The sequence below is a fragment of the Thalassophryne amazonica genome, chromosome 14 (genome assembly GCF_902500255.1).
Source record: "Thalassophryne amazonica chromosome 14, fThaAma1.1, whole genome shotgun sequence".
Taxonomy (NCBI): Eukaryota; Metazoa; Chordata; class Actinopteri; order Batrachoidiformes; family Batrachoididae; genus Thalassophryne; species Thalassophryne amazonica.
This window is the reverse complement of record NC_047116.1, coordinates 26,862,704-26,876,365: the sequence shown is the minus strand read 5'-3', so window position 1 is coordinate 26,876,365 and position 13,662 is coordinate 26,862,704. Positions and strand designations below refer to the sequence as shown.

At 37.7% G+C, this 13,662-nt stretch overlaps 1 protein-coding gene across 1 annotated transcript in view; it reads right to left on the bottom strand.

Annotated features, from left to right (window-relative positions):
* The window catches only part of slc15a1a (solute carrier family 15 member 1a), a 63,269-nt gene that overhangs the window by 45,680 nt on the left and 3,927 nt on the right, over positions 1–13,662 (bottom strand). Inside the window, exons 8-14 of the mRNA XM_034186129.1 lie at positions 13,498–13,581; positions 9,648–9,730; positions 9,473–9,553; positions 9,307–9,396; positions 9,184–9,228; positions 9,064–9,096; positions 8,896–8,984 (exon numbers count right to left, since the gene is read on the bottom strand). Of these exons, the coding sequence (XP_034042020.1) occupies positions 8,896–8,984; positions 9,064–9,096; positions 9,184–9,228; positions 9,307–9,396; positions 9,473–9,553; positions 9,648–9,730; positions 13,498–13,581 (505 nt within the window). The remainder of the gene's footprint in view (positions 1–8,895; positions 8,985–9,063; positions 9,097–9,183; positions 9,229–9,306; positions 9,397–9,472; positions 9,554–9,647; positions 9,731–13,497; positions 13,582–13,662) is intronic.

The window sequence follows — 13,662 nt, the reverse complement described above, 5'->3', positions numbered from 1 at the left end:
TGCTTTATTGTGTTTTTGTTCACCGTTGCTTTATTTGAGTCTGCACACTGTTTTTGTTCACCGTTGCTTTATTTGAGTCTGCACACTGTTTTTGTTCACCGTTGCTTTATTGTGTTTTTGTTCACCGTTGCTTTATTTGAGTCTGCACACTGTGTTTTTGTTCACCGTTGCTTTATTGTGTTTTTGTTCACCGTTGCTTTATTTGAGTCTGCACACTGTGTTTTTGTTCACCGTTGCTTTATTGTGTTTTTGTTCACCGTTGCTTTATTTGAGTCTGCACACTGTGTTTTTGTTCACCGTTGCTTTATTTGAGTCTGCACACTGTGTTTTTGTTCACCGTTGCTTTATTTGAGTCTGCACACTGTGTTTTTGTTCACTTTTGCTTCATTTTATTCAGCACATTGTGTTTTTGTTCACTTTTGCTTTATTTTAGTCTGCACATTGTGTTTTTCTTCACTTTTGCTTCCTTGTAGTCTGCACATTGTGTTTTTGTTCACTTTTGCTTCATTTTAGTCTTCACATTGTGTTTTTGTTCACTCTTGCTTTCGTATGCACATTGTGGTTTTGTTCACTTTTGCTTTATTTTTGTACATCGTTGCTTTATTTCAGTCTGCACACTGTGTTTTTGTTCACCGTTGCTTTATTTTTGTCTTCGCATTGTGTTTTTGTTCAGTTTTGCTTTAGTCTGCACATTGTGGTTTTGTTCACGTTTGCTTTATTTTTGTTCACCGTTGCTTTATATGAGTCTGCACACTGTGTTTTTGTTCACTTTTGCTTCGTTTTAGTCTTTACATTGTGTTTTGGTTCACTTTTGCTTCATTTTATTCAGCACATTGTGTTTTTGTTCACCGTTGCTTCATTTTAGTCTGCACATTGTGTTTTGTTCACCGTTGCTTTATTTTAGTGTTAGCATTGTGTTTTTGTTCACTTTCGCATTAGTCTGCACATTGTGGTTTTGTTTGTTTGCTTTATTTTTGTTCACTGTTCCTTTATTTGAGTCTGCACACTGTTTTTTTTCACTGTTCCTTCATTTTCCTCCTAGTGTGTAGTGAGTTCCTTGTATGGCACCACCCTGACATCGGGGTGAATGTGAGGCATAATTATAAAGCGCATTGAGCGTCTGATGCAGATGGAAACGTGCTATATAAATGCAGTCCATTTACCATTTTAGTCAGCATTTTGTGTTTTTGTTCACTTTTGCTTCATTTTAGTCTGCACGTTGTTGTTTGGTTCACTTTTGTTTCGTTTTAATCTTCACACTGTGTTTTTGTTCACCGTTGCTTTATTGTGTTTTTGTTCACCGTTGCTTTATTTGAGACTGCACACTGTGTTTTTGTTCACCGTTGCTTTATTTGAGTCTGCACACTGTTTTTGTTCACCGTTGCTTTATTGTGTTTTTGTTCACCGTTGCTTTATTTGAGTCTGCACACTGTTTTTGTTCACCGTTGCTTTATTGTGTTTTTGTTCACCGTTGCTTTATTTGAGTCTGCACACTGTGTTTTTGTTCACCGTTGCTTTATTGTGTTTTTGTTCACCGTTGCTTTATTTGAGTCTGCACACTGTGTTTTTGTTCACCGTTGCTTTATTTGAGTCTGCACACTGTGTTTTTGTTCACCGTTGCTTTATTTGAGTCTGCACACTGTGTTTTTGTTCACCTTTGCTTTATTTGAGTCTGCACACTGTGTTTCTGTTCACTTTTGCTTTATTTTAGTCTGCACATTGTTGTTTGGTTCACTTTTGCTTTATTTTAGTCTGCACATTGTGTTTTTGTTCACTTTTGTTTCGTTTTAGTCTTCACATTGTGTTTTTGTTCACCGTTGCTTCATTTTCATCTGCACATTGTGTTTTTGTTCACTGTTGCTTCATTTTAGTCTGCACATTGTGTTTTTGTTCACTTTTGTTTCGTTTTAGTCTGCACACTGTGTTTTTGGTCACCGTTCCTTCATTTTAGTGTGCACATTGTGTTTTTGTTCACTCTTGCTTCATTTTAGTGTGCACGTTGTGGTTTTGTTCCCTTTTGCTTCATTTTAGTGTGCACATTGTGTTTCTGTTCACTCTTGCTTCATTTTAGTCTGCACACTGTGTTTTTGTTCACTATTGCTTTATTTTAGTCTGCACATTGTGGTTTGTTCATGTTTGCTTTATTTTTGTTCACTTTTGCTTTATTTGGGTCTGCACACTCAAATAAAATGAAGGAACAGTGAACAAAAGTTCACTGTTCCTTCATTTTGCTCCCGGTGTGTAGTGAGCGCCTTGTATGGCACCACCCTGATATCGGGGTGAATGTGAGGCATAATTGCAAAGCGCTTTGAGCGTCTGATGCAGATGGAAAAGCGCTATATAAATGCAGTCGATTTACCATTTTAGTCTGCACATTGTGGTTTTGTTCACCATTGCTTTATTTTAGTCTTCGCATTGTGGTTTTGTTCATGTTTGCTTTATTTTTGTTCACCGTTCCTTTATTTGAGTCTGCACACTGTGTTTTTGTTCACTGTTCCTTCATTTTCCTCCCGGTGTGTAGTGAGTGCCTTCTATGGCACCACCCTGACATCGGGGTGAATGTGAGGCATAATTGTAAAGCGCATTGAGCATCTGATGCAGGTGGAAAAGCGCTATATAAATGCAGTCCATTTACCATTCAAGTCTGCACACTGTGTTTTTGTTCACTTTTGCTTCATTTTATTCAGCACATTGTGTTTTTGTTCACTTTTGCTTTATTTTAGTCTGCACATTGTGTTTTTCTTCACTTTTGCTTCCTTGTAGTCTGCACATTGTGTTTTTGTTCACTTTTGCTTCATTTTAGTCTTCACATTGTGTTTTTGTTCACTCTTGCTTTCGTATGCACATTGTGGTTTTGTTCACTTTTGCTTTATTTTTGTTCATCGTTGCTTTATTTCAGTCTGCACACTGTGTTTTTGTTCACCGTTGCTTTATTTTTGTCTTCGCATTGTGTTTTTGTTCAGTTTTGCTTTAGTCTGCACATTCTGGTTTTGTTCACGTTTGCTTTATTTTTGTTCACCGTTGCTTTATATGAGTCTGCACACTGTGTTTTTGTTCACTTTTGCTTTGTTTTAGTCTTTACATTGTGTTTTGGTTCACTTTTGCTTCATTTTATTCAGCACATTGTGTTTTTGTTCACCGTTGCTTCATTTTAGTCTGCACATTGTGTTTTGTTCACCGTTGCTTTATTTTAGTGTTAGCATTGTGTTTTTGTTCACTTTCGCATTAGTCTGCACATTGTGGTTTTGTTTGTTTGCTTTATTTTTGTTCACTGTTCCTTTATTTGAGTCTGCACACTGTTTTTTTCACTGTTCCTTCATTTTCCTCCTAGTGTGTAGTGAGTTCCTTGTATGGCACCACCCTGACATCGGGGTGAATGTGAGGCATAATTATAAAGCGCATTGAGCGTCTGATGCAGATGGAAACGTGCTATATAAATGCAGTCCATTTACCATTTTAGTCAGCATTTTGTGTTTTTGTTCACCGTTGCTTTATTGTGTTTTTGTTCACCGTTGCTTTATTTGAGACTGCACACTGTGTTTTTGTTCACCGTTGCTTTATTTGAGTCTGCACACTGTTTTTGTTCACCGTTGCTTTATTGTGTTTTTGTTCACCGTTGCTTTATTTGAGTCTGCACACTGTTTTTGTTCACCGTTGCTTTATTTGAGTCTGCACACTGTTTTTGTTCACCGTTGCTTTATTGTGTTTTTGTTCACCGTTGCTTTATTTGAGTCTGCACACTGTTTTTGTTCACCGTTGCTTTATTGTGTTTTTGTTCACCGTTGCTTTATTTGAGTCTGCACACTGTGTTTTTGTTCACCGTTGCTTTATTTGAGTCTGCACACTGTGTTTTTGTTCACCTTTGCTTTATTTGAGTCTGCACACTGTGTTTCTGTTCACTTTTGCTTTATTTTAGTCTGCACATTGTTGTTTGGTTCACTTTTGTTTCGTTTTAGTCTTCACATTGTGTTTTTGTTCACCGTTGCTTCATTTTCATCTGCACATTGTGTTTTTGTTCACTGTTGCTTCATTTTAGTCTGCACATTGTGTTTTTGTTCACTTTTGTTTCGTTTTAGTCTGCACACTGTGTTTTTGGTCACCGTTCCTTCATTTTAGTGTGCACATTGTGTTTTTGTTCACTCTTGCTTCATTTTAGTGTGCACGTTGTGGTTTTGTTCCCTTTTGCTTCATTTTAGTGTGCACATTGTGTTTCTGTTCACTCTTGCTTCATTTTAGTCTGCACACTGTGTTTTTGTTCACTATTGCTTTATTTTAGTCTGCACATTGTGGTTTTGTTCATGTTTGCTTTATTTTTGTTCACTTTTGCTTTATTTGGGTCTGCACACTCAAATAAAATGAAGGAACAGTGAACAAAAGTTCACTGTTCCTTCATTTTGCTCCTGGTGTGTAGTGAGCGCCTTGTATGGCACCACCCTGATATCGGGGTGAATGTGAGGCATAATTGCAAAGCGCTTTGAGCGTCTGATGCAGATGGAAAAGCGCTATATAAATGCAGTCGATTTACCATTTTAGTCTGCACATTGTGGTTTTGTTCACCATTGCTTTATTTTAGTCTTCGCATTGTGGTTTTGTTCATGTTTGCTTTATTTTTGTTCACCGTTCCTTTATTTGAGTCTGCACACTGTGTTTTTGTTCACTGTTCCTTCATTTTCCTCCCGGTGTGTAGTGAGTGCCTTCTATGGCACCACCCTGACATCGGGGTGAATGTGAGGCATAATTGTAAAGCGCATTGAGCATCTGATGCAGGTGGAAAAGCGCTATATAAATGCAGTCCATTTACCATTCAAGTCTGCACATTGTGTTTTTGTTCACTTTTGCTTCATTTTATTCAGCACATTGTGTTTTTGTTCACTTTTGCTTTATTTTAGTCTGCACATTGTGTTTTTCTTCACTTTTGCTTCCTTGTAGTCTGCACATTGTGTTTTTGTTCACTTTTGCTTCATTTTAGTCTTCACATTGTGTTTTTGTTCACTCTTGCTTTCGTATGCACATTGTGGTTTTGTTCACTTTTGCTTTATTTTTGTTCATCGTTGCTTTATTTCAGTCTGCACACTGTGTTTTTGTTCACCGTTGCTTTATTTTTGTCTTCGCATTGTGTTTTTGTTCAGTTTTGCTTTAGTCTGCACATTGTGGTTTTGTTCACGTTTGCTTTATTTTTGTTCACCGTTGCTTTATATGAGTCTGCACACTGTGTTTTTGTTCACTTTTGCTTCGTTTTAGTCTTTACATTGTGTTTTGGTTCACTTTTGCTTCATTTTATTCAGCACATTGTGTTTTTGTTCACCGTTGCTTCATTTTATTCAGCACATTGTGTTTTTGTTCACCGTTGCTTCATTTTAGTCTGCACATTGTGTTTTGTTCACCGTTGCTTTATTTTAGTGTTAGCATTGTGTTTTTGTTCACTTTCGCATTAGTCTGCACATTGTGGTTTTGTTTGTTTGCTTTATTTTTGTTCACCGTTCCTTTATTCGAGTCTGCACACTGTTTTTTTTCACTGTTCCTTCATTTTCCTCCTAGTGTGTAGTGAGTTCCTTGTATGGCACCACCCTGACATCGGGGTGAATGTGAGGCATAATTATAAAGCGCATTGAGCGTCTGATGCAGATGGAAACGTGCTATATAAATGCAGTCCATTTACCATTTTAGTCAGCATTTTGTGTTTTTGTTCACTTTTGCTTCATTTTAGTCTGCACGTTGTTGTTTGGTTCACTTTTGTTTCGTTTTAATCTTCACACTGTGTTTTTGTTTTATTTTAGTGTTAGCATTGTGTTTTTGTTCACTTTCGCATTAGTCTGCACATTGTGGTTTTGTTTGTTTGCTTTATTTTTGTTCACCGTTGCTTTATTTGAGTCTGCACACTGTTTTTGTTCACCGTTGCTTTATTTGAGTCTGCACACTGTGTTTTTGTTCACCGTTGCTTTATTTGAGTCTGCACACTGTGTTTTTGTTCACCGTTGCTTTATTTGAGTCTGCACACTGTTTTTGTTCACCGTTGCTTTATTGTGTTTTTGTTCACCGTTGCTTTATTTGAGTCTGCACACTGTTTTTGTTCACCGTTGCTTTATTGTGTTTTTGTTCACCGTTGCTTTATTTGAGTCTGCACACTGTGTTTTTGTTCACCTTTGCTTTATTTGAGTCTGCACACTGTGTTTCTGTTCACTTTTGCTTCATTTTCGTCTGCACATTGTGTTTTTGTTCACCGTTGCTTCATTTTCATCTGCACATTGTGTTTTTGTTCACCGTTGCTTCATTTTCATCTGCACATTGTGTTTTTGTTCACTGTTGCTTCATTTTAGTCTGCACATTGTGTTTTTGTTCACTTTTGTTTCGTTTTAGTCTGCACACTGTGTTTTTGGTCACCGTTCCTTCATTTTAGTGTGCACATTGTGTTTTTGTTCACTCTTGCTTCATTTTAGTCTGCACGTTGTGGTTTTGTTCACTCTTGCTTCATTTTAGTCTGCACGTTGTGGTTTTGTTCACTCTTGCTTCATTTTAGTCTGCACACTGTGTTTTTGTTCACCGTTCCTTCATTGTAGTCTGCACATTGTGTTTTTGTTCACTTTTGCTTCGTTGTAGTCTGCACATTGTGTTTTTGTTCACTTTTGCTTTATTTTAGTCTGCACGTTGTGGTTTTGTTCACTTTTGCTTTATTTTAGTCTGTACATTCTGATTTTGTTCAGTTTTGCTTTATTTTAGTCTTCGCATTGTGGTTTTGTTCACTTTTGCTTTATTTTAGTCTTCACATTGTGGTTTTGTTTGTTTGCTTTTGCTTCATTTTAGTTCCCACGTAAAAGTAACATTTTAATTTATAAGCTGTTTGAGAACGTTAATAAAATCCTTATGAGTGTCTTATGCCTGTTTGTATCAGCTTTAAAAACACATTTGTGGAGTTTTTTGGTGAAAGCTCTCAGTCACCCAAATAAGAGATATCTAAGTTTAGTCTGCAGCAACCAGATGATATTTATTGAGATTAACATACGAAGTCCTTATTTTACTTTAACTAAGACTTTTTTTCAATAATTACACATCTACTGGCAGTTCACTATGCCCTTAGGAACATTTAACTATATATTTTGCAGCTACTGCATATGGTAATGCTTTATATTAAGGTCCATGATGTCATTACTAATTCTTGTATTGCGTTATAGTCTGCTCCTTCCCACGTGCAGGACCAACAGATTGAAAAACTCTTTTGTCCCTCAGGCCATCAGAATGTAAAACTCCTCACTTGGAGGTTGGAGGAGTAACAGGAAGACAAGGGGCAGAAAAGAGAGTAACCATAGCAGCCAGTAGCGAGCAGTATTTCTGATATTTATATTTTGCAAATTGTTTTTTACTTCTGTTTTTGATACTCTGTGTGCTGGATCCTCATTTTCCCTGAGGGAGTCTTCCCAAAGGAATAATAAAGTTCTACCTAATATAATCTAATATTATTAACACATAATAATGTTAATGAGTTTTTTATAGGTACTTATAAAGGCCTTATTACTAGTTAACTAATGCTTATTACAAGGAAAATAATATAAAGCATTTTGACAATGACTGGGTACCATAGGTTGTTGTGCTCATAATCAAATAAGATATTAAAATACATAAAATCAGAATCAATCTTCTCTATGGTAGCCTGCATGGTAGATCATTCATTCCAGTATGTGTTGGCCAGTGTTGCCACAGTTACGTTGATAAAGTAATCCAATTACTGATTACTAATTACTCCTTGAAAAAGTAACTTAGTTACTTTACTGATTACTCAATTGTAAAAGTAACTAAGTTAGATTACTAGTTACTTTTTTAGTTACTTTCCCCAGCTGCCGACAACAACCCTCTGCCACCTCAACATGACAATGATACCTGTTTTGCCAAAACTCACTTTATAGTCACCCTTTCTTGACTTCAATTAAAATAAATACTTGTTTTATAAAAAGTAAAATATTCTTTCTTGACCTCATATTTAACTGTTGACAGCACTGTAACAGTAAAACTTGCAATTTCTAACCTACATTGTTTATAAATGTAACTATTAAATTCTAACATTTTTCTAACATTTAAATTCTCTATAAACATTTTACTTGTCAAAATTATTATTATTTTAAGTAGTATTAGTAGTTGTAGTAAAAAAACGGCTTCAAAACTGGACCTTTAATCTAGGGGTGTTGTGGGGGGGCACATCCTTGCCCCACGCCCCCATTCCATCTGGATTCGCCCCTGCTTTGGCATTTGAGCACAAAGAATGGATAACATTTATTTATGCAGAAAACATGACCAGATTTAGAGGTAATAAAGTTTTATTGTGTTTTCACATCATGTGGTCCTCAGAAAGAGTTTAGGTGCATTTGAGTGGAAAATAGTGTTAGTTGTTGACGCGTCGCGGAGGATCAGCTGTTTTTAACGAGACGATACGGAGCGGCTCAGCTCAGAATTCTAAATAAAGGAGAAAAATAAAGCATAAAAATGACTTTGTAAAGCTTAGTGCAGGTGTGCTGTTTTCACCGCGCTTTAAGAGGTGAGGACGAGTCATAGCTGATGAAAAGCTCACAGCTCGCTTAAAGAGGGCAGTTCAGTCGAGCCCCGACCCCCTGCCCACAGACCAAGTTTAATGCTGCTGTCGACCCACAATGCAAAAATAATAGTAACGCACAGTGACTTGGAGAAGTAACTTTAATCTGATTACTCATTTGGAAAGATTAACACGTTAGATTGTTTGTTACTAAAAAAGGTGGTTAGATTAGAGCATCACTGGTGTTGGCAATGTGCAGGATGCGAATAAGATCAATATGACATGAATTGTGACATTACTTTTTTTGCAGGTGAAATCTTTCTGCTGTCATGTAGGCCAAGTCTGTGGCTATCTCACTCAGTTTGGATGGTACTTACGAAAAGTTCAGGCCACACTTTTTGATCAGCGGGTAGATGAGGCTGTCCATTATTGGTACCAGAGTCAGGATCAGGATGGGGTTGAATGTCTTCCAAAAACATCAACAGTCAGAATTTTATCCCCTCCCAAAAAATCCTGATTAAGGTGATAAAATTGTGCTAACGTACCTGCATCTGGTCAGGCTGTACAATGAGTGCCCCCTACAGAATAAAGATAATGTAGACATATTAGATGATGATCACTTTAGTTTTTTACATTTATTGATATGGTTTTATCAATTAACTTACAAAGTTTCCATCCATGGTTGTGGCTTGAAGAGTCCATCTAGAACCCTTTAAGGCAAAGTGGAAATTCAGCAACAGTCGTATTAAATGACGTCTTAAAATGTAAGTCATCTTACTTTACAGTACCTTCTGGTCAAACAGGGTCCAGAACATCGGAAGAGGGATGTACAAAAACAGGACCTTCAACACCATTTTGATTTGAGCTATGAGGAGTTTCTGCAAAGCAGTAACACAAAATTAACTTAACTTAGAGATTTTTATAATTTTTTTAAATGGTTTTATTAAAACTTACATCATACTTGTCCTCAGCCCAGTCCATCCAATGCTCTTTCTTTGTACTGCTTCCATGCCTACAGCGGTTCTTTATGGCAAACTGTTTTGATGACAAAAGAGCAACATGAGAGAGGATTATATGGAAAAATTTCAAGCCAAATATACAGATTTCAAACACTGATCCTGACACTTACCCCAATACATTTGCACACTTTGAGCATGATATTTCCCTCTGGTTCTGCTTTGTAATACATCCCACTCCCAACGATAAACACCACTGTGACAAAACCACAGGCAGAGAAAAAACTAAAAGAAATCGCTCTTAATATACGTTATACTGCACATCTTAAAGCTACACAATGTAGGATTGAGTTCCATCTAGTGGTGATGTTTCAGATTGCATTATGCTGTTGCAGGTCGTGATTTTGTTCGTGTTTTCACTTCTATGATGACGGGGATTCATGCTTTCTTGCCTTCTCTTGTGATAAGCAATATGTATAATCCCCCAGTTAAAATATACTCAACAAAAATATAAACGCAACACTTTTGGTTTTGCTCCCATTTTGTATGAGATGAACTCAAAGATCTAAAACTTTTTCCACATACACAATATCACCATTTCCCTCAAATATTGTTCACAAACCAGTCTAAATCTGTGATAGTGAGCACTTCTCTTTTGCTGAGATAATCCATCCCACCTCACAGGTGTGCCATACCAATATGCTGATTAGACACCATGATTAGTGCACAGGTGTGCCTTAGACTGCCCACAATAAAAGGCCACTCTGAAAGGTGCAGTTTTGTTTTATTGGGGGGGATACCAGTCAGTATCTGGTGTGACCACCATTTGCCTCATGCAGTGCAACACATCTCCTTCGCATAGAGTTGATCAGGTTGTCAATTGTGGCCTGTGGAATGTTGGTCCACTCCTCTTCAATGGCTGTGTGAAGTTGCTGGATATTGGCAGGAACTGGTACACGCTGTCGTATACGCCGGTCCAGAGCATCCCAAACATGCTCAATGGGTGACATGTCCGGTGAGTATGCCGGCCATGCAAGAACTGGGACATTTTCAGCTTCCAAGAATTGTGTACAGATCCTTGCAACATGGGGCCGTGCATTATCCTGCTGCAACATGAGGTGATGTTCTTGGATGTATGGCACAACAATGGGCCTCAGGATCTCGTCACGGTATCTCTGTGCATTCAAAATGCCATCAATAAAATGCACCTGTGTTCTTCGTCCATAACAGACGCCTGCCCATACCATAACCCCACCGCCACCATGGGCCACTCGATCCACAACATTGACATCAGAAAACCACTCACCCACACGACGCCACACGCTGTCTGCCATCTGCCCTGAACAGTGTGAACCGGGATTCATCCATGAAGAGAACACCTCTCCAACGTGCCAAACGCCAACAAATGTGAGCATTTGCCCACTCAAGTCGGTTACGACGACGAACTAGAGTCAGGTCGAGACCCCGATGAGGACGACGAGCATGCAGATGAGCTTCCCTGAGACGGTTTCTGACAGTTTGTGCAGAAATTCTTTGGTTATGCAAACCAATTGTTTCAGCAGCTGTCCGAGTGGCTGGTCTCAGACAATCTTGGAGGTGAACATGCTGGATGTGGAGGTCCTGGGCTGGTGTGGTTACACGTGGTCTGCGGTTGTGAGGCTGGTTGGATGTACTGCCAAATTCTCTGAAACGCCTTTGGAGACGGCTTATGGTAGAGAAATGAACATTCAATACACGAGCAACAGCTCTGGCTGACATTCCTGCTGTCAGCATGCCAATTGCACGCTCCCTCAAATCTTGCGACATCTGTGGCATTATGCTGTGTGATAAAACTGCACCTTTCAGAGTGGCCTTTTATTGTGGGCAGTCTAAGGCACACCTGTGCACTAATCATGGTGTCTAATCAGCATCTTGATATGGCACACCTGTGAGGTGGGATGGATTATCTCAGCAAAGGAGAAGTGCTCACTATCACAGATTTAGCCTGGTTTGTGAACAATATTTGAGGGAAATGGTGATACTGTGTATGTGGAAAAAGGTTTAGATCTTTGAGTTCATCTCATACAAAATGGGAGCAAAACCAAAAGTGTTGCGTTTATATTTTTGTTGAGTAAATAAATAAAATAAAAAAGGTTCTCAAACTTGCTAACCTGAACTACCAACCAGTAGACAGTGTATAGGAGAGAAATGACTCATTACTCTTCTGTCTTCCATCGTGTTGTAAAATGCAGAAGGTGGAGTAAGTATGTCCCTTTTGAGTTACTGTATCAACATGGTGGAGGAACATGGCAGCCTCCATAAGGGTGCCCAATCCCCATGGAAATATAGACTGGAATGTCCATGCATCTCAATCTATCAGCGTCGCTCAGGACAGGAAGGGGCCATTACTAAGGGTGGAGATGTGCCGATCATCAATAATAAACTGACCGCTTTTTTTCACTAGCGTCGCTATTTCTTAACGGATTGTAAACAAGCCTTTAAAACAAGCCTACATTTGTAGGCTTGTCTTAAAGCCATTTGAAAGCTCTTTCCAATGAACCTATGCATGTGTGGGTGAAAAAAAAAAAAACTTTTATGTAAAATGCAGAAATTTGTGGAAATTATGACAAACTGTGCTACTTTTTTCTCTCTATTGTCGCTATTTGTTAACAGATTTTAATAAAAGTAGGCTTGTTTTAAAGCCCTTTAATTCCTCTTTCTAATGAACCCATACATGTCTGGGTAGAAAAAAATGTTTTATGTAAAGTGTGGAAATTTGGGGAAAATATGCCATTCTGTTCATTTACTGTGATGTTTTTTTTTTTTTCCTGTCATCATAATTCTCGATGGATTTCTATAAATTAAGCCTTGTAAGTTGTATTCAAGCTGATTAAAAGCTCTAACGAACCCATACATGCCTAGATAAAAAATCCTTATGTATTAAAATATAAATCTGAAGTATGCCTTACCATTGTGGTCATTTACCTTGCTGCTTTTTCCACTGTAATATTATTGCTAGTCTTTTAATAACAACAAAATATATAATTTTTACTAACATTTTATTACAAGTAGATATAAAGCCATTCAGAATTTATGACTTTTGTCCTTCAGTCAGGGTAAAGAGTACCTCCTCCATCTTCTCCAACCACACTGTTAAAATTTAAATGCCGCCTGTGACCACCATGTACATATCATATTAAACAACAACTGCAAGTATGTGTGTGTATATATATATATATATATATATATATATATATATATATATATATATATATATATATATATATATATATAGTGTATTTATATTTGCAAACTTTTTCTTTTATACTTTCACTTTGGATACTGTGTGCTTCTTACCCTGTGTGCTGCTATACAATGCTGCTGGAACCTCAGTTTCCCTGATAGTGCAGCAGATAACAGAATATTTGCAGAGGAATCCTTCAAATCCAGTTACAAGCATTGTCATCAGATACATAATGTGGTATCACTTTCAATATGATTGGAACATTCGTTAATCCTATTAGTTCAACCAATAATTTGCACCACGTTTTACCAAAACTGGAGCAACTTTAACTTTTGACCCCTGTACAAACTGAAACTGATCTTTGTCACCATTCTTGCTGTTTTTACCCCATAACTCCAGAACATTCAGTTATAGATAGTCCAAACTATACCTTTTTGGAATCATTGTCATCAGATACATAATGTAGTATTACTTTCAATATGATTGGAACATTTTTTAATTTTGACCCTGTGCAATTCTTCAATTGACCACTACTTGGCCCCCTATTGAAAATTCAAATGGCTAACGTTATTTTTCTAAAATATGTACCAAAAGATATACACAGTCAAACCTTGGTGCTTGTAACCGGATTTGAACAATTCATACAGCTATCTGCTGTACTATGAGGGAGTCTTTCCAAGGGATTAATAAAGTTCTATCTAATCTATTCTAGTACTGTATATGTATGTTATACTGTATTTTTACTGCTGTCATTCCGTTGCATTTTGTGGCATGTATATAAAACTGAAGTTTTGGCGTACCGAGAGCAACCACCATTAGCGCTGCAGGAACTCCAAAGGCCAAAGGGTAACATTCCTGCTGAGTGTGAATGCCACACTGCTGAGCTAAACACAGGGCCAGACAGATGGTTGTTAGATTACACCGGGTACTCGTGTTTGTCACGTGTGTTGTGACCTTTACGCTGG